General features: G+C 38.9%; 2 protein-coding genes across 2 annotated transcripts; one reads left to right on the plus strand and one right to left on the minus strand.

Annotated features, from left to right (window-relative positions):
* The first annotated feature begins 1,963 nt into the window (after positions 1 to 1,963).
* On the plus strand, positions 1,964 to 6,377 carry LOC109503989 (putative nuclease HARBI1). The gene is given in 6 exon segments (XM_025297432.1): positions 1,964 to 2,194; positions 2,300 to 2,495; positions 2,579 to 2,836; positions 2,929 to 3,189; positions 3,192 to 3,386; positions 6,188 to 6,377. Coding segments are annotated over 4 exon segments (870 nt in total). The 5' UTR covers positions 1,964 to 2,194; positions 2,300 to 2,495; positions 2,579 to 2,592; the 3' UTR covers positions 6,358 to 6,377.
* Positions 6,378 to 6,931: 554 nt separating this feature from the next.
* LOC112588229 (uncharacterized) lies at positions 6,932 to 8,126 on the minus strand. The gene is made up of 4 exons (XM_025297433.1): positions 8,120 to 8,126; positions 7,910 to 8,038; positions 7,427 to 7,522; positions 6,932 to 7,311 (listed from the first exon to the last, which is right to left on the minus strand). The coding sequence occupies exons 1-4, from the start codon at positions 8,124 to 8,126 to the stop codon at positions 6,932 to 6,934; spliced, it is 612 nt and encodes a 203-aa protein (XP_025153218.1).
* Positions 8,127 to 21,791: the final 13,665 nt, after the last annotated feature.

The raw sequence follows: 21,791 nt of genomic DNA on the forward strand, positions 1-21,791 counted from the left end.
AGTATCGTAGAGTGCAACTTTCTCCTTGCCACTCAAGGTTGAGAGTTCCATATCTTCAGTAGGAGAAACAGAAGGATTATGGTTGAAAGAGATTAATGGAGAAGGAAGGATATCCACTGTAGGTGAAACCTCAGTAGTAGCCTCCCCTCGACCATCCCTCCCAGACGGAAGAGCGAAACCCACCGTTCTCTTTCTCTTTTTGCCCTTCATGGGTGAGGGAGAGGGAACCGAGAAAGAGGAGGAGTCAAGTGACTTGTTAGAAGAAGATTCTGAGCTGGAGAGGCAGGATTCAGGGCAAACGTTTAGCCAGAGTAGATAATCCCCAAAGGTGGGTTCATCACCGGACTCCGTCAGCGCGTTGAACCATGAATCAGGGAAATGATTGCCAGATTGCCTAAAAAAATTAAGGGCATCCCCTGGGCCCAACCCAAGTATAGCCATAATAACTTTTGTTTTACGATTTTCAATGAAAACGGGACAATCGTTTGAGTAGGCAGGGTGCCTGACTTCCGTGAGCTTTCTTCTAATATAATTAATGCAGCTATGCACAGAACAGATTGACACTCTTTGCTAAGATGCTCACCTGAAGCGCATTTACCGTATACTCTTGTTTTAGGACACTGTTTGCTTTAGGACTACACTGTTTTTCTAGATGGCCGAAACGTTGACAATTAAGGCAGCGCCTAACTCTTTGAGTATAGTGCCAAAGCCTAATTTTAGAACCGTAATAAGGAGCAGCTTTAGGGGCTGAGTACTCTTTGAAGGTTAGTATTACCAAATTGGAATTTCTAGAAGTATTCTCTGATGAAGAATTTGGAGGTTTCCTGTTAATAATTTTAACATCCAAAAGCAGTGGCTAGGGGCCCCTCCAGAAGGGAGGGGGAAATAGATTATCTAAGATCTCTTAAGGAGAATCTGTGATATCAAAGTCTCGAGATATGACTTTGATTGCAACCCTGTAATCAGGTATATATGCTATCCAAGAAGTATCTGAAATGATGAACCCACTCTTAGAGTTTATCTCTTTGACCATACAGTTGACAGTCATTGGATCAGGAAAAGCAACGGTAAACTTGTGAGAACCTAAGTTCTTTAGACTAAAAGCAAACTTCCAAGTATCAGGGAAGCATTTATGCATAGCTTTACCAAATCTAATTTCGCTTGTGATGATATTCTGAGTGGATCTACGATCATCAAATTTCTCAAAATGAACCTCAAACGGTCCTTTAGCACTGTTATCATATACATTACGCTGAAGTGTAATGAGGTTGTCAGGAACAGAAGAAACAGAGCGAGAGGAACCTTCGTCAAATGAAGTGTGACAGGATGGAGTGAGGTTAGGCATTGAGGTAGAGATATTATCTGAGATCTCCGTTATTAGATTCGGGTCCGTACCCTCATTAGAGGAATCCATCCTGAGAATTGCGTTACTCAGGTTAGAGTCAGCTTGAGAGGATGAATTATCATTCATCTTATAAACGGATGTCCAGGAGAAAGCGGGAAAGTCCAGATAGCGTAAGAAATCCAATCAGAATAGAAAAAGAATTGGTTGCCAGAAAGCAGAATCTTGTTTTAAAAACAAAGTCCAGGAGAAAGCCAAAGTCAAAAATATCAAAAGCACACATAGAACAAAAGATATCACATAATAGAGATAAATAGAGCTGAGGCGTAAGAAAAACTCGATGTTGCAGCTATGGCGTCCGAAACGCGAGTTCAACACGTCTTGCGGTCGCTATTAACCCATAACTCAGAAAAACAACAGGCTCCATGTCATATACGGCTAAAGCGTCGTTTACAATAGCAGTAAGGTCCAGTAGCGCCAACATTATTTTGGTTTTAAGTGAGACTTAAGGTTTGTTTTCTTTGCTTACACTTTTTACACTCAATTTCTAGTGAGTTCTTAGTGAGCAGAGAAAGTGTAAAGATTTATTTAGTGATTTGTATCTGGCAACTAAAACGCATAAGTGTACGTTTGTCACGTCTTGGCGTATTGAGAAGAATGTTCACCAAACAAGAAGAAGAAGAAGAGAGGAAGAGTCTTCGGAAAAATTGAACGAAAAGAATAAGTTGTTTATTTACGCAATGGCATATAACATAAATATATTAAATATATTAGAAGATTCCGATTCTTCTGATGAAGAAGCCTTGTTGCCGGTGCCACCAGCTTTGGTTGTTCTGCCAAATGAAGAATTACGTAAGTAAAAATAAATATATTGTATAATATAATAATAATTATATCAGTGTTACCATATTTATCACATATGTTGGAAATTGAATAATTTATATATTTGTATTTCAGGTAATGAACCATTAAACTTGCAGGTATTAGGCATACGTGGCATACAACGTTCATATCACATTAAAGTTGACAATTACATCGAAAATATCACCAGAAGTTATATACATTGCGATTTTATTATGCATTTCCGTGTATCACGCATGATATGAAATTATTGTACGTTTCTCAGTATCAGATATTTTTACATCATTACAAGGTATTGTATTGATATTTACAATCCACTACAACTTGTTGTAATTGAATGTTATGAAATATTCTTATTATGAACTAATATTACAGAACATGCAGGTTATATGCCAATAACAGCGGAAAAGCATGTTTTAACTTACTTATGGTATGTCGATCACGAGAGTGCAGGATATCGTGATGTGGCAGACAGGTTTGGAATTGCTATAAGTACCCTGTATGCTATTATAACAAGGGTTACAAGATTTTTAATGCAACTTGCTCCACATATAATACAATTTCCTATACTGGAAGAGAAAGAAGCAACAATGGCATATTTTTTGGAGACGAAAAGATTTCCTGGAATTATTGGTGAGTTTATATTATTTATAATTAATACATTACTTAAACAACTGGCAACAATATATTGACATAAATATATTTTTATACATTTCTTTCTCTAGGTGCTATAGATGGCACACATATTCGAATTGACAAACCACAAAATGATCACGAGTCGTATATTAATAGAAAACAATATTTTTCTATACACCTGCAATGTGTTGTGGATCACAAGATGAAATTTATTGATGTATTTATTGGTTACCCTGGATCAGTGCATGATGCGCGAGTGTTTCGAGAATCTCTTTTGAATGAATCTCTTGCAGAAATTTGTCCAAGTAAAATGCATATAAATAATGTTATATACACACATACACGCAATATGGACACGACAATGGACATCTAACACATTAACAAAGGCGATTTAATGAAAGACTGAGTTCGTGTCGTGTAATAATAGAAAATGCATTTGGTTGCTTAAAACAAAGATTTAGACAACTTTATCATTTAAAATTACGCAATATTAGACATATGGTCCAAGTAATACACGCGTGTTGTGTTTTGCACAATTTAGCTAATAGTTGCGATTTTACCGGAGAAGAAAACTCCGAATAAAACCGGTTGGGTGACCGAGCTCACGAGCATGGTTTCCCATGCATCTGGACGAGGGGAAGGCTAAACCCATTGGAAAAACCAAAAGAGAAGGAAAACATACAACCCGGATGTTCAGGCCCGTAAGTCCGGTTTCCGGATAATTGAACTTGGGGGAAGGAATAACCCCGACGAACAAACCAGGGGAAGGAAGACCCTATTAAACAAACCCAGGTGATCGGACCTGAGAGCACGACAGTGCACCCGAACGAGGGGAAGGAAACCCAATGGAAAAACCCGGGCGATGGGGCCTGATCAGTCTGATTGATAGACACCCAACGAGGGGAAGGAAAACCCGATGTAAAAACCCGGGAGGTGGTCTCGTAAGCCTAGTGGGGCGGACAAGTTAAAGCTGGCTACGATTGGGCGTATGGAGTCAGGTTGGGGTGGGGCAGAGGTTGGCCCTGATGCCTGTTAGGGCCGCCCGCGGGGCCGCTGTGACATCCCAGCAGGCGCTGCGGAGCCTGAGACTTGGCGGGCTGATGGGCCCCTTTGTCCTTGTCTAGCTGGGGGGAGGTTGGGGACTCCTCGCCGGACCCTGGCAACCGCGTCGATATAGTTGACAGGGGAAGGTCCCCCAATAAGAAACCCGGGCGATCGGGCTCGTTAGTCAGGCGGTACCTGGCAACTGAACGAGGGGAAGGAATAACCCAATGAAAAAACCCGGAGAGAGTACTCCGATAAGAAACTGGGAGTCCGGGCTCGTGAGTCTGGTTTCCCAGACCACCGGAATAGTGGAAAGTGGACCCACTGACAACCGGAACCGATCCGGCCCCGGGGGCATGTCCCTGTTGAGGGATAATTGTGTTTCCCGGCGACGGGAGCAAATAACACCGACCAGTTCGAATTGCACCGTTACTACGAAGCCACACAGACTCTTGAAATTGGGATTCTCCCTCAATCAGGGGAGTGCTTCTGCGGAACGGGGTGAAGGGCGGGTGCTCGGACTCGTGAGTTTGAAAGGTCAGGCATCCGAAGCTAAGGGAAGGAAGAACCCAATGGAAAAACCCGGGCGATTAGGCTCGTTAGTTCGGAGGTTGTGCTGAACACCTGAACGGGGGGAAGGAATAATCCAATAAAACCCGGGAGAGTTGGACCCGTTAGCCTAGTGAGGCAGCCGACAATGAATGTAAAGTGAAGTCCTTGGGTGGTTCCTGTATGGTTTAATTCCTCTGTGCAGGAATAGCCCGTAGGCAATAATCCTGGGGGGATGCTTCGCTTGCTGAGGTCCTTGCCCGGATACAAGGGGGGTGTCGCGGGTGCTTGCGGGTCGGTCCTGTCCGCGAGGGCCTGCTAAACTGTCAGATACCCTTGCGGGCGGGGGGGCCCCTTGGTGCCCGCGACTCCTCTAAAGCCCGTCGGGTATTAGGGTAAGGGTGCCCTGGGGATGGGGTGGACTCCTTAGGAGGAAGGATGTCGCTGAACATCCAGTGAAGGAGTGGAAGGAATGAGCGAGAGGATGACGAGGGCGGAGTGAGTGAGAATGGGGAGTGAATGACGGAGAGGTGAGTGAGTGAATGATGGGAGTGGGATTGGAGAGGGGGTGGGTGTGAATGCGGGAGTGAATGAGAGTGAGGATGGGTGGGAGTGATGGGTGAATGAGTGAGGGGAGGGATGAATGCGTGGTGGGGGGGGGGTGAGTGAATGATGAGTGTAGGAGCGGAGGAATGTAGTGGAAAGGATCCTGGGGGGCTGGGGACGGACTCTCACTTTGGACGGGAGGTCGTCAGAGCGGGTGATCGTTGGCCGGACCTTGGAAAGTGAGATTCCTGGACTCCTGAAGGAATGAACTGGCCTCCAAAGGAATTTAATGAATCCCGATGCTGGACTGATGCAGCTGGGAGTGTGCCTGTGCATCGGCCAGCAAGTTGGGGATAAAACTACGGCTGCCGCCCGACCGGAAGCCAATCCGCTGGCTTAGAGGCCAAAGAGAGCAAGAGGTGCACTGGCTGAAGAGTTGGGCGGGATGGCCGAAGGGTAGGGATGGTAGCCGTGGTAAGGGCGGAGCGCGGCGGTGCTGCGCTACCTGGTGGCCGGTCAAAGATCGGCCTCTTGGCTGTCCCCTCCTCCGGGCGGGGATACCCTGGTGCATGCGGCCTGAGTGGGCGATCGTGCTGGCAAGCGGGGAGCGAGTCAGCGCGACCGTGAGAGTAGAGGCGTGTGCTGCTGGGGCTCTGCTCGGGGGATGGGCGTCAGGGTTGGGCTGACCGGAGACTGACACTAGAGGATTACCGCGACTGTCTGTGGTCAGTAAAAGTGGGGAGGTTAGCCCTCTCTACAGTGATGGCCAGTGGTGGACAGTTGTGAAGATAGACCCCCTATGGTAACAGCAGGGGGGAAGGGAATGGATAAGCCCGATGAAGTGACGGGCCCCATTACCCTCAAATCCTATCTCCGATATGAAGAGAGATGGGATGGGAGGAAAGGGTTTAAGTGCCGCCCTACCTCCTAAGGTTGGATGAACCCGTTTTGGATCATCTGACAGTGGCTGACAACCGGGCGGTGCCTGGTTATTATGGCGTCGAGTAGACGCAGCAACAGAGGATTGGTTGTTGGACCAAGAGTCGGGGACGGCGGGAAAGGAATAAGGGATTAGTTCTCCCTCCGTCCCCACTCGTACTCAGTGAGAATAGGCACTTCGGTGGGGTTTTAGCCGGTAAGAGTCCGGCATAACCACATGGCTCCCTTCAGGGCCGGTGGTATCCATGAGGATTTCCCCATCGTTATAAAAAAGAAAAAAAAATAGTTGCGATTTAGAATTATTAGAACTGTCATTAAATGATGAATATCCTGATCCCGAAGCGGAATACATACATATTGAAAATAACGAAATAATTCCAGGGAATGAACGTAGTCGCGAATTACGAAATGAATTGTGTCGTCAATTTATAGCACAATGATAAAATTATTTATTTTTCAATAAAGGTACATATTTATCGATATATATATTTATTTATTATCATATAATATCAACTCTTAGACGGTAAGATAGGATAATACTTGACATAATACAAATAATACAGACAAATAATATTGTAATTAGTCTTAAATCCTATAAATACAAACAAACCTTGAATTAAATATAATAAACACAAATAAACCTTTAATTAAATATCGTAAACACAAATAAACCTTATTGTAATTAGTCTTGAATCTCATAAACATAAACAAACCTTTAATTAAATATCATAAACACAAATAAACTTTATTGTAATTAGTCTTGAATCTCATGAACATAAACAAACCTTGAATTAAATATCATAAATACAAATAAAACTTTAATTAAATATTACAAACACAAATCTTTAATTAAATATCATAAATACAAATAAACCTTCAATTAAACAAAAAAATTGCACAATTAGGAAAAATTTACATTTATAGAACTATATAGAAACAGAAAAGTATAATATATATAACTTTTTGGTTTTAATTGATCATCTAATACTTTCTGTGTAATGTTTCAGATAAACTTTAGTTGATTTTGTGTACAATTTCTTTCAAAAGGACATTTCTTTCATCTCTTTGAGCATTTCTTATAGCCCATTGTTCTTGTGAAGCTTTGACGAAATCTTCATTAATTTTTCTTATTCTATATTCCTCTATCATTTGCAATTGCATATCCTTCAGAAATTGTCTTTCATTTTTTAATTCAGACGAAAACTTCTCTATAGCAAGTGTACATTGTTGAATATATTCTGCAGTTTTGCCATGTCGTTTTTTAACTTTTTCAGGTACAGGTGCAGGTCCTCTCAAGTTTTCCGAATTATCAGTGGACTCAAAGTTATTATCTGCTACATAAGATTCGTTGTCATTATCTCCATGTGCTGCTGGATTAGTACCATTTGAAATATCTATTATATTATTATTTAAATTATTTAACCTATATTAAAAAGAAACAAAATAAATTTGATTATATCTACTATATTGTATATAATTTATATAATACTTATGAAATGTTCTATATACCCTTCATTGGACAATGTTGGTTGTAGCAGTCCATTTCTTCCTGAGAGAGCAAGTGGTTGAATACTGTGTTTCTTTCCCAGCAACTCTGTAAGTTCGCTGTAATATGATGCAAATATTTTACACAATTCTTATTCATTTTCTTTATGTATCATACATAGAAAAATATTACATACGTTTCAAAACTGCAAGTTTTTCTTGCTCTTCCTGTTTTTTTATTGTTACTTATCACATTTTTGTATGCGCGTTCCATTGTTTTAAATTTATTCTCAACTTGTAGTGCAGATACAGAATAACCTTCTTGTCTCATTTCTTGTGCAATATATTTCCACATTAACTTATAAGTTTTTATTTTTCTTGTGTTCACATCATCCTTCTTTTGTTTATATAAGTCTAAAAAGAACTTTGTTGCTGCATCATTCTAATTAAAGGCTTTTTCCTTTATTACAGATTCATTTATATTATTTTCTTTCTCTTCTTCTTTACCAACATTTTTAACTTGTTCTTGTATTGTTTTTGGGATTTCAATCAATATTTCTGTCCCACAAAGATCAACTACTATAGTATCGGATGAATAGTCAATTTCATTATGAGGAATTTTAATTACTCTTCCATCTAAAATACACAAAAACAGATATAATAATTATTTCAGTTTTAATCCTGTATGGCAAACATTTTCAGTAACATATAACATACGAGTCATTTGTGCTTAAGTTACTTTGTACAATGTTATAGTGTTCAAACAATTCAACACAAATTCATACATGTACTTTAAAGTTTCTAAAAAAGGATTACAAAGAAAAAGAAAAGTTCAATATTTTACAAATCAAACTACATTAATTAAATCTTCGACAAATTTACACAATGTGAAATGACATGAATACGAGTGACTCATATATGCCATTTAAGGGTTAATAAAACAGCTATTATACATACCATCAATAACACATTGCACATATCCGTCACAGTCAATTGCACGTCCCATATCCCAACGATTAAAATACCACGTTTTTTTGTTGTTGTCATGTTTAAACTAATAATAACCTTGAAACTTTGGTAGCAAACTACAACTGTAAATGCAAGAATGGAAACATGTAACAAAATGTTAATTATTATAATTTATACTCTTACTATACTTAATACATATGATAAATGACAAATCTGAAGAATTGCAATGGAAAAACAGCCCTTTTTCTCACCAATTTGGGTAAAAAACTTTGTCATTTGTATTTTGGTACGTAGTCACGAATATGAAATAAAAAAATCATCGCTCTCAAACGTATTGAAGTTATTTTACACACTAAAGGCCCATTTATGCTGGCCGTAACCGCTAACTTATGCCGGAAGCGGTAAAGTTCAACACTGGTATTACAATTTCGTTCACAATACATTTCCGTATACTGGTGACTGAAGCCGTAACTGTAAAGTTAACTCAACTTTAATTTCTAAGGAATACGGCAAGCGATCTTAAAAGAAAATGCTATGGAGATTGGTTACAAATACAAACTTGATGTACACAAGTCTATGGTTGTAATCAAGATAACTTCATTTTTATACTGGTTTGTGCAAAGTGCTGCGGTACGAAAATATGAGTGAAATGGATTCAATGAATAATGACATAAAATTAATAACTTTAGTGGAAAGATTTACACATTTATATGATAAGACAAATCCAAAATATAAAGATCGAACAGTAATAGATAATTCGTGGTTATTTATAAGTGGAGAATTACAAAAATCAAGTGAGTATATATTGGGTGAGTGCAAAAGTTCGTGCGGAGTTTGTGAGTAAAAGTCACACAGTGATTAGGCAAACAAAAATCTTTATTCAATCAATGATATATTCTCCATCGTTTTCTATAATCTTTTCCCAACGTTCTGGCAGTATACGGATGCCTCGATCATAACAACTGCGCGGTTTGGATTCGAAGAACGAAGAGACGCCGTTTTTTAAGGCCTCCAAAGAGTCAAAGTTTTTTCCATTTAAATAATTTTGCAATGACCGGAACAAGTGATAGTCAGATGGTGCGATATCAGGAGAATACGGTGGATGCGTTAAGACATCCCATTTCAGGCTCTTCAGTTTGCGCAGCGTCTTTTTCGAAACGTGTGGTTTGGCGTTGTCGTGATGAAAGACGACTCCCTTGCGATTTGACAAAATCGGACGTTTCTCTTTTATTTCTCGATTCAGATTGGTTAATTGGCGACAGTACTTGTCCGAATCAATCGTTTCGCCAGCGGGGAGAAGCTCGAAATAGATTATGCCCTTGCAATCCCATCAAACAGAGAGCATCACCTTCATCGGGTGCAAACTGGCCTTTGGCATTGCGTCACCATGCTCACCTGATTGTTTCCATGTCCGTTTGAGCTGAACATTGTTGTAGAGGACCCATTTCTCATCGCCCGTCACTAGTCGATCCAAAAACGACTCGTTATTGAGCCGCCCGAGTAAAGAAACGGCTGCAGAAATTCGTTTGATTTTGTTCTTCTCGGTCAGCAAATGGGGCACTCATATATCGAGCTTCAAATCGAATCCCATCTTTTTTAAACGCCGAAAAGCGGTTGATCGGTCAACGTTTAGTGCTGTAGCAACTTCTTCTGTTGAAATTCGCGGATTATTGAGCACTAAAGTACGCAAAACATCGTCATCAATGTCAGAAGGTCGACCAGAGCGTGGCTCGTCTTCAAGTTAAATTCTCCGCGCCGAAATTTAGCAAACCATTTTTCCACAGTTCGTTTAGCTGGTGCTTCATCCTGATAAACATCCTGAATGTTTTTTACGGCTGCGGCAACGTTTATTCCCTTCCGAAACTCGTAAAGCATAACATGCCGTAAATGCACCTTATCGATACTCATTTTTAAAGTGATATTTCTCGAAGCAGTTTGTATGAAAACAAATGATTTTTTTTTTTAATAACAGCTGAAGACATCACCTTTCCAACGTTATATAATATGTAGATGGAAGTATTAATGACAACACTTTACGACGCTTATAACTCCATCTATTGAAACTCCGCACGAACTTTTGCACTCACCCAATACATGTTATAGTTTATAATACAGTAATATAATAAAACATATCTAAGATAAGACGTTTTGATTTTATAATGGAAGAAATAAGATATATGTATTAACTAAATATATATAAAATTCTTTACTTAAGAAAGTTCGGTTAAGGTTTAGTCAAATACCATTTATTAATAATTATATATTTTCTTTTAGCAAATGAATGTATTGCTCGATGGACGTCGTTACGTAACAGATTTTCCGAAGAGGGAGCTAGAAAAATACTTTCTGGATCAGCTATGCAAACGGAATGGCCCTTAATGAAATATCTAACATTCTAACACTCTGTGGTGAAAAAACGACGAACATTTGGGAACATTGCGATGGAAGACGAATCAAATTCCCCTTCAGAAACACAGGAATTTGATGATCTTTATAAAGACAGTGCAAAAAACCTGACCGCAGAGGATGACTCTATGCAATACATTGACTACATGTATTTAGATGATGAGACAGGTATATCTAAAATTATACTTTCTTATTACTCCCATAGTTTCTAATGTTAAATATTATACATATTATTATAAAACTTTGAATGAACAATACTTTTTATTGATAACTATGTTATCAATACTTTAACAATACTTTTTATTGATAACTATGTTAATTTTCAACATGTGCAGGGATTGTCACTGACATACCTAGCAGGGAGACATCTTTACAATCTTTCTCAAATATTTTAAGCGACAATACGATAGCATATCTCAGACAAGAAACAAAATCGACGACACCTATATCGCAAGAGCCTGTGACATCTACACCACAAAGATTAACACCGAACAGATCTACACCAGACAGACCTAACATATCAATATCACAAAGACCCATAACACCAAACACATCTACATCAGACAGACCCGTTACTCCAAAAACATTTATATTACAAAAATCCATAACACCAAACGCATCTGCAGCAAAAAAACTTATTACATCAAACACATCTATACCAAAGAGACTTACAAGTCAAAATAAAAAAGAATCTCCGGACATTAAAGAACAATTAGGTAATGCCGTAGATGTTTTTAAAAGTTTCGTTACTCACAAGAATACCGCAAGTGCAGAAGACGAATCTTTAAAATATTTTTGTGACTCCTTGTACGGAGATTTAAAAAGTGTCGATAAAAGTGACTTAATATCTTGTAAAATTGAGATTATGCAAATAATTTCAAGATATACAAAATAAAACTTTGTCTTTATACTAATTAGTATAAAAACAACGTTTTATACTGTTTCACATCTTATAATACTATTTCGTTTTACATTTTATTACTTTTATAGTTTATATAGTTTATACTAAAGTAATATATAAGTGTATATTATTATGATTCATAATAATATATATTAATAAAAAAATATATATGTCGACATTGGAGCTTTGCATGTTTAATTGTACGTTGTGCTCTTGATAATCGACAATTATAAATTTGTTTTTGATCGTCTAAATTCTTTCTAGGGTAAGGTCTCAGAATATAAGATTTTAATAGAATATGGCTTTATCTCCTACAAAATAGTGTGGAAACATTATTTGTATTCGACAATGGCGAGTCTGGTGATAACTATTATACCAGATTCCAGTGCTCTTTCAAAAGTTGACTCTTTAAAAACACCATCACTTTGTGAACCAAAAGCTCCAATTTCGACAAGTATATATATATATATATATATATATATATATATATAGTTGTATTGGGTTGTGGTAAAAGTTCTAGTAGCGTTGTTTAATTGGTTTTTTTATTTAATTCATTATTAATTGTAATTATGTTTATTTTAATTATTAATTTACAGTATTATTAAATCAATTGTAATTTAGTTTACTAAAAGTTCGCTGCAAACAAAACGTTCGTTACAACTCAATGTAATAATAATAAGAAGGAATAAGACTGAGGTATAAATGCAAACAGTTTATAACACTGTATGAACAATTTATTTTCATATGACAGAATAAAAACATAATACATTGTTTTTTTTTCAAAATATATTAGTTCTTATGATTAATTGTTACAACTCAATGTGATAATAATAATGAGAAGGAATAAGTCTTAAGTATAAGTGCAAACAGTGTATATAATATTTTGTGAACAATTAATTTTTATATGAAAAAAAAAACTTTTTATTCCTTAGAATATATTAGCTCTTATAATTAATGGTTACAACTCAATGTGATAATAATAATAAGAAGAAGAAGAAATAAGTCTTCAGTATAAGCGCAAACAGTCAATAACACTTTGTAAACAATTTATTTTCGTATAAACGAGTAAATAAATAATATATTGTTTTCTCTCTTGGAATGTATTAATTATTATGATTAATCTCCAATTTATCATGTATTAATATATTTAGCATATATATTATTCAGCATTAATATTAGCATTACCATTAATATTATTCAGCATAAACGCAATTTCGACGTAGCACAAAACGATTAAATAAAAAAGCAATGTGTGTATGTGTGTGTGTGTGTGTGTGCATGCATATGAGTACTTGTACATACAATTTTATATAATATCGCAAAAAACTTGCTGAACAAAAGTATTTTACAATAATAAGCATAATGTTATTACGAAAATATCCCAAAACAATATAATTTAAACAAATACTTTAATATATATTGTAACGAGGCGCAGATGCACCTCGTTACTACCGGCCCGACCGACCACCTGTCGGGCCGAAGAACGGCGCTTTGCGCCACCCTAAAGTACAGAAACGATCGCGCCGCCGCTATCACGCGCCGCCGCTATCGCGCGCCGCGGCGATCACGCGCTGCCGCTAGCGCGCGCGACCGCGATCACGCGCCGTCACCGTGCTTCGCGCCGATAGGCGCGCCGCTCGATCTCCGCCGTATCAATCCTAGCGCCGCGATCAACTATAAAACGGCGGCGATCGAGCTTCTAGTCACCAGACCGATCCGTACCGCCGTTCTAGATAGACGCTCTATGCCGATAGCTAGAAGATCCGGACCGTTTCGCTCTGCTTTTCGTATTCCGACTACCCGACCGGCGACTGGGCAAGCAAACGGGATTGTGCGTCCGCAGTCTCGATCGAGCGTACTCGATACTTGGCCGTCTCCCGTCTTCCTGGGCTCGTGCGTGCGCGTGCTCCATCGAGCGTACTCGACAGTCTCTCGCCTTTACCCACCGCCTTGAGTCAGGGGTTCGTCCGTCGGCGAACTCCGCTGAGCGTATTCAGCCTTTAGGCGATCCGTCTATCGACCAAAAACCCGGGACGGTGCGTCCGCCGTCTCCGCTGAGTGTCCGCAGCACTTGGTCGCTTTCCTCCGCGAACGTAGGGAAAAGGGAAGGTGCGTACGCCTTCTCTGTCGAGAGTCCTCGGCCCCGACGGACGAAATCATTTCGCGTACCCCGCGACTTGCGTGCGTGCGTTCGACCGGGAATCGAAATCTCCGGTCCGGCGACCATTTATACGCGAGCGATTTCGAAGCGAGTATTGGGCGATAATTGTTCGAGACGCCCAGCGTCGCGAAGCGTGACCGATCACCGCGTCGTTACCGTCGTTACCGTCTACAAGCGTCGCGCAATAGGCCCCGCCTTCCGCACGGCCTATCCGTCCGTACGAGCGCTTGTACCGCTCACCGCACCGCACCGTACCGTACCGACGCGCCTTATAGACGCAACTGGCGACACCGCCTTCGGGGCCGAACTCTTGTATCCCAGTAAGCATACAATAAAATTAAGTTATTTCGGTTGCCATTATCAAGTGTCTCGCTGCTTTACTCCTCCTCGAATCCGGACTCCGACGAGCATTATCCGCGCGAAACGCGTAGCAGCGACCGAACCGCGGAGTCCGGCCGTTACAATATACTTATACTTTATTATGAAAAATAAAAAGAATATGAGAATATTTATTCGGGATTATATCCTCCTAGAACATAATCCCATTGCCAAGGAACTGCTCCTTCATTGGAAAGATAGTTAGCCATAATGTCCCGAAGTCCAACCATGCTTCTGGAAGCATTATTTGATCCTAAGCGTCCAATTCTTTCGAAACTATTCACATGATCCTCTCTAAACAAGCCTGGTGTAATGTTCCCATCAGAATGAATTTTGTCGATAAAAGATGGAGGACAATATATTCTATTATGCACAGGAACTTGTTCTTCAGAAATACGTAAAAAATTATGCAAACACACTGTTGCTGCAACAATTTTCTTTACAGTTTCCACATCAGCAATAATATTATTTCGCAATATTCGCCACCTTGACGATAGAATGCCAAATGCATTTTCAATTGTACGTCGTGCTCTTGAGAACCGATAATTAAAAATTTGTTTTTGATTATCTAAATTCCTTCCAGGGTAAGGTTTCAGAATATAAGATTTTAATGGGAAGACTTCATCTCCTACAAAATAATGTGGAAACATATACTATTTATATTTGGCAATGGCGAATCTGGTGGTAACTTTATTATAGCAGATTCTAGTGCTTTTCCAAAAGTAGACTCTTTAAAAACACCTCCATCATTTTGTAAACCAAAAGCTCCAATGTCGACGAGAGTGAATATATAATCAGCGTCACAAACAGCCATTAATATGATGCTAAAAGATTTTTTATAATTAAAATAGGCATTTCCAGATTTATTCGGAGCCTGAATGGTTATATGCTTTCCATCTATAGAACAGCAACAGTTGGGAAGGTTCCATTGTTCATAAAAACGTTTACTCTTGTTTCGCCAATCGTCAATTGTTGGTGTTTTTAAATAAATTGGAGAAAGTACCTCCCAAATGGCTTCACACGTTTTACGAACAATTACAGACACAGTTGTTTTTCCTATTAAAAATGACCATGCTACTACCTGCATGTTACAGCCTTGTGCCAGATAACTGCAATAATAATTTATGTAATATTATTATATAATACTATTATTTTAACAGCTACGTTTATTATTTATAAAACAAAAATTAACTATCATAATTTATAACATTTGTATACTTACAATAATGTAATAACAAGTCTATGTTCAGGACTTACCGATGGTCGGTTGCTGCGCTTCACTAATTTATGTTTAATAAGATTTAATAATATATAAAAACATTCGGACGACATTCTCGTATATTTTATAAAATGTTCTTCATCAACTTTTTTCATGTCATGAAATAAATTATGAAAATGTCCTTTGTCTCTTCTTTGTTTATTTATTGGACGTACTGCCCAACGACGTTTTTTTCTGTGTGTTTTAACAGTTGGTGTTGCATTAGCAGCATAATATGTTAACCCAATGATTGTTATAAACATTGCACATACAACTACCTTATTTGAATCCATTTCATTAATACAAAGAATATCAAAATAGTTAAAAGTGAGGTAATACACGTTTGACAGTTTTTAATAAACTCAAAACGGTAGTCTATATTAGAATTTATCTATGATTTACGGCATACAGCAAACCATTATAAACCAGAAAGTCTAAATTAGCGGCATAAGTTAACGGCCGTTAAGTTACCGGCATATGGTTACGGCCAGCATAAATGGGCCTTAATACACAATCTGAAAGTTTCATCTACATCAGTAAGAAGAAGGGCTTTCCTTCAGTTTCTGTTTTCATGCTTTTCCGTACCTTAAGCCAGCGGCACACGGTGCTTGTTTTCGTGCTGGATTGCTTGCTGGATGAAAATATTGCGTTGTGATTGGTACATTTCCGAAGATGGATGGAAATGCACCAATCAGAACGCAGTATTTTCATCCAGCAAGCAATCCAGCACGAAAACAAGCACCGTGTGCCGCTGGCTTTACACTAATTTTACACTCTCTACTCTACCTCAAGACCAAGTGTAAGGAGTGTTACACGAAGTACAATTACACTCGCAAAACGAACAGTAATTCTTGGTACACTTCCGACAAAACGAACGAGTTAGTGTACACTTAGTGTAAAAGTGTAAAAAGTGTAGGCAAAGAAAACAAACCTTTAAATATATCTCTGTCTTTATTTATTTAGTAAGAAAGATAAAGATAAAGATAGACTTATGTTTAAGTCTCACTTAAAACCAAAATAACCGGGCCTGATGCCCATTTCTACCAACTTTGATTAACTTAACCGGTTAGTTATTCCAACGGAATTGACCAATCGCATTTGTCGTTAATTAGAATGGTTAAATGCGATTGATCCATTCCGATGGAATAACCAGTCGGTTAAATCAACTACACTTGGTAGAAACGGACATAAGCAGTAAGAAGTAAGCGTAAGTGGTAAGAAATGAACCAATCACAGTCGATTATGACAAAAATAATCAATTGTGGTTGGTCCATTTCTTACTGTTCATGTTTACTTCTTAAGCCGGGTCTATAATAAGTATAGTAAGCATTAAACTTTAAGAAATTAACCAATCCTAGTCGATTTTTACAAGAATAATCGAATAAGGTTTGGCAATTTCTTAAAGCTTAAAGCTTACTACACCAATTGTAGACCCGGCCTTAAGGCTTGTGTCCACGATGCTAGATCTCTGTTACGTCCTGGACAAGCATAGAACATGCAATGTCTAGATTTGTTTGGTTTACTTCGAATCAGCGCTGTTCTTGTCCAAATCCTTATTATTTGAATCTTTCCTTTGGAGGTGGGTTACTGTTAGGTTTAAAAATAATAGTATTCTCGCTAGTGTTGAATTTAACTTCAAATATATTTCCCTTTATTTCAGATTTTATTCTCGGGACCGAAGATTTAGATGGATCTGTTTTGAAAACAGCCAGGTCGAGCGTGCCTGGATTATAATAACTTTTCAACAAACGTCTAAATTGAATCCGCCGTCCGGCTCTTCTTGCTCTTTTCGACATGAGAGATTTTTAGGTAATATTTATTTTAACAATATCTATAATAGAGTAGATGGAAGGGACGTGGTTTGAAGAATAAAAAGGCGAATGGTGCTCGTGGTCAACACAACACTCTTAAAGTAAGGAAGAGAAGAACTGTGCTCGTGTTCAAGCAGGCGTTCTGGAAAAAGAATGAAGATGATAAGAGGAAAGAGGTAAAGGAATTGTACACATATATATATATTATGAATTACTCTATATTGTTAAGTTTAAAATTCATACACTAAATTTAATGTAGTTAATAGCTGGCTCAATACTTATTCAGTAAAAAAATGTTTCTCTATAATATCATTATGAGGAAAGAGGTCGTTCGACTTTAATGTTTGATTTCGACAGATTTTAGGTAATATTTATTTTAACAATATCTATAATAGAGTAGATGGAAGGGACGTGGTTTGAAGAATAAAAAGGCGAATGGTGCTCGTGGTTCAAGCACAACACTCTTAAAGTAAGGAAGAGAAGAACTGTGCTCGTGGTTCAAGCACGGCGTTCTGGAAAAAGAATGAAGATGATAAGAGGGAAGAGAGGTAAAGGAATCTGTACACACATATATATATATTATGAAATTACTCTATATTGTTAAGTTTAAAAATTCATACACTAAATTTAATGTAGTTAATAGCTGGCTCAATACTTATTCAAGTAAAAGAAATGTTTCTCTATAATATCATTATGAGGAAAAGAGGCTCGTTCGACCTTTAATGATTTAGGATTTTACGTCTTAACAAACGTCTTAGCATTTTGCAGACAGAGTCCCAAGAACAATAATCTTTAATATCGACCTTTTGATTCCAGGCTCAAGACCCCTTGGCAATCGGCTAACAAGAGGTTCAGCGAAAGATTGTCTGTTGGCTAATTGGAGGCTAACAAGAGACTGCCTAGAGACTGACGAGAGACTGCCTAGAGACTGACTAGCGCGCGAAGGGCCGAGCCCTTTTTATACCCAAGCCCGATACTATGGATATCAATTGAGCGTCTTTTCCTAATTCACCCTTCATTATTTATTGGTTAAAAAATGTAAAAATGTTATTATCTAGTAATTAAAATTATACTTAATCATATGTAGCGTTTGGTAATTCAGTTGTCTCGTTGTTGGCTGATTTATTAATAAAATTATGTTTTACTAAGAAATGGAAATGTTGTTATTGATTTCCTTTGGTATAATATAAGAATTTGGAAACTTAAAAGAATTATTTCATTCGGGCGTAGTAATCATTAAAGTTAAATAATACGAATAGATCCTCTTACAATTCTAAAGCGCATATACATTAGGATAGGCGGTTTGACAATAATATTTGAGGAATTATTTGCGAAATATGATGGCAATTATTTAATATCATTTAAAAAGAAGAAAAATAGAAGAAAGAAAGGGAATTATTTTCCTCTTCGAGTCTTTGTTTCAGGTCTTTGTTTAGTTCGCAGTACATGGGACAGCTATCACTCGATGATATCTATAACATAAACACATTCCAATATGTGCGCGGCTGTGCCCGAACGAAATCGTTCTTAGTCCCCGAGACAAATGAATTTATAAGCTAGCTCTAAATTTATTTCTTAAATTTTCTTATTCTCTCTTTTCCTATTTTATATATTTACTATGTCGATGTCTGCTTCAGTCCTATGTTAATGTTAATTTTATTTCAAAATATGCTATTTATGATTATTTTTGTGTTATTTAGTTGTTTGATAATCTATCGCTTACTAAACGAAGCAAGAAGGTAGAAGGAAGAGAGAGAAAGAAGAAGATAGATGATGATTCAGTAAATAGTTTCGAGTATTAATGATATTATATTATATTAACGATAAAAGACGGCAGAGGTACCTGTTGATTGCAGAGGTGTTTGTAGGAGGCGTTGCAGTTGGATTAGTCGATGATAGGTAAGGATTTGATTGGGTAGGAAAAGGTATGGTGAGTTTTGGTGAGAAGATAGGGAATTTTAATATGGTGGGACGTTACATCTCGGTTCGTGTTCTCAATCCGAGACAAAGTTACTACCCAGCAAACGCAATATTATATGTAACGTGCATGTTAGTTGTAATTTCCTACTCAACAATATAACTGTTATATAACAGTTTATATTGTTTTATTGTGTTATATTGTTGAGTAGGAAATTATAACTAACATACATCCCAGACAGCACACATATATCCATTGGACTTCCGTTATATGTTCATTTTTTTTACAAAAGACGTCCATAGGACGTACGTTTAACACAACTTTGGACATAGGACGTCCGATGTACGTCCATCGGACGTCCTACAGGTCCGATGTCCAATAAGGATATCCTTTGTTACGTCCTGCGGACTCCGCGTACTTTGAATTTGTTGTCAATAGGGCGGATTGCATTTTATAATATACGACCAAATATTCATATTCCGCGACCCTCCGAGAACAGTGACGTCACACACACAGATTTCTCTTTCTTTTCCTCTCTGCTTTAATCACCGGAGTTTCTTCTATTTCCGTCGGAAAAGATCCGCTGAGTCATTTTGGCCATATATCTCCTCTCCAAATAACCTTAAATAACTTCCCGTTCGGAGCAATAATTTTCTTTGAAGACGGACCGACCAGACAATCTTTCACGCTGTTATATGATATTACTAGCCTTTGATCTTCAGAAACTCATGCTTTCCCATGTTATTTATAAATTCTTATCGCGCACAACCTCTGACTAACCCTAGCGGAACCTTGAAATTTTTTATTGCCATAGATACCCGATCCTTTATCATATTTATCATATTTATCTAAAAACCCCACCTCCGAAAAGTTTGCAACAAAATCCTATGCCCATATTTGGACATAAACTTTGGAGCCTGACGCAACTTCCCAAACCCCACCTCTCGACCGAAGTGACGTTTTTGATAAAATGAAAAGGCTATGCCACTTCTACTTCTCCTCCCGACCGACCCGCAGCCAGGACAGAGTCTTCTTTCCAACACCCCTTCAGGGTCTCTTAATAACCAACCCTACTAGTGAGGCAGATCAGAGTTCTTCAGTTGTCAATTCTTCTGTGCAACGATTTCGTGCATCCTTGAGATATTGCGAGAGATCCTGCTGAAACCCATTTTCTTCTTTTTTTCTCTCTCTTTTCTTTTCTTTTCCTTTGCTTCCCTTTTTCTAGTCCCTTGGCATTCCGCCTTAATTGTTAAATCAGGTGCCAGTGGCCAATCTTTTCGATCACAGTCGGACATAACGAACACGGAATTTTGCTCAGACCGCGATTGTTTATACATATATGTATACGTACACATTATAAAAGCTTATAAATTTTATTTCATTGTGAACATCCGTCTAATTACTAATAAAACAAGTTGTTGTAATTGTAAGCCAATCACGTTTTCCAAATAATTATTCTCAATCAAAAAATTCTCCCTTCCCTCAACCGTCGCTCACGGTCCTATCCCAGGTAAAAGGATTCAGTTCCTTGACCTAAATAAAGAACCACCGACGTACGTCCGCGCCAGATAAAGGGGTAATTCCGATCCTTGGTCTGCACCGCAGACTTGCGAGTACGTCGGAGCTTGCGAAAGCAAGCGTCAAGTTGCGTTCCTCCTCCAGGACGTAACACCTTGTTACGTCCAATTTATGTCCACGGACGCAAATCGGACATACGGACATAAATTGGACGTGAAACGTACATCCATTGGATGTCCGATGCTGTCTGAGACGTTACATGTAATATTGTGTTTGCTAGGTAGATATCAAATTGTGGATATTCAGAGGCATGGATGTAAGAATATGGACGGAGCATAGAGCTGCGGGGGTGATCCATGAAGGGTGAGAGGAAAGAAATGTCTATTGTAACGGATATGAGAGACTAAGATGGCGACAGTCGCTAGTGTCACGGAATGTTATATATTTCAACATAAAAATAATTACTGTAAATGATAAAGAAACAACCATGGACGTAAGAATATATGGACGGAGCATAGAGCTGCGGGAGTAGTCCATGAAGGGTGAGAGGAAAGAAATGTCTATTGTAACGGATATGAAAGACTAAGATGGCGACAGTAGCTTCTTTTTTTATAACGGTGAGGAAATCCTCATGGATACGCCCGCCCTTTAGGGAGGGCGGGGGTTATGTCAAACTTTTACCGCCTAAAACCTCACCGGGATATCTACCTTTCGGACCGGTGTGGGGGGAGTCAGGGGAACTACTCCCGTATACTCTCCCTGACACCCCGGCCCCAGGACTCATTAGAAGAACCCGACGCCCAAGTCCCGCGCCCCCTCGCACAAAGGGAGTCGGAGGCGCGGTCCCGCTCGGGGGGCCGGTTACCCGGCTGGGTTGGCCTTCTGGTTATATTTACTGGAGGGAGGGGGGATACCCACCCTCCCTCCAAGTCCCCCTCGCTCGTCAAGGGGGACGGGGAGTGGGGCCCAGCCCTAACCAGGCCTCCACTCCCCTTTCCCGGTCCCTACCAACGCTCTGGAGGGAGGTGGGTTAGTCACCCGTCGCCCTCCCCCCCCGCGTTCAAAGGCG

This window comes from Harpegnathos saltator, unplaced genomic scaffold (assembly GCF_003227715.2).
Source record: "Harpegnathos saltator strain DR-91 unplaced genomic scaffold, Hsal_v8.6 scaffold176, whole genome shotgun sequence".
In the NCBI taxonomy this organism is placed as follows: domain Eukaryota; kingdom Metazoa; phylum Arthropoda; class Insecta; order Hymenoptera; family Formicidae; genus Harpegnathos; species Harpegnathos saltator.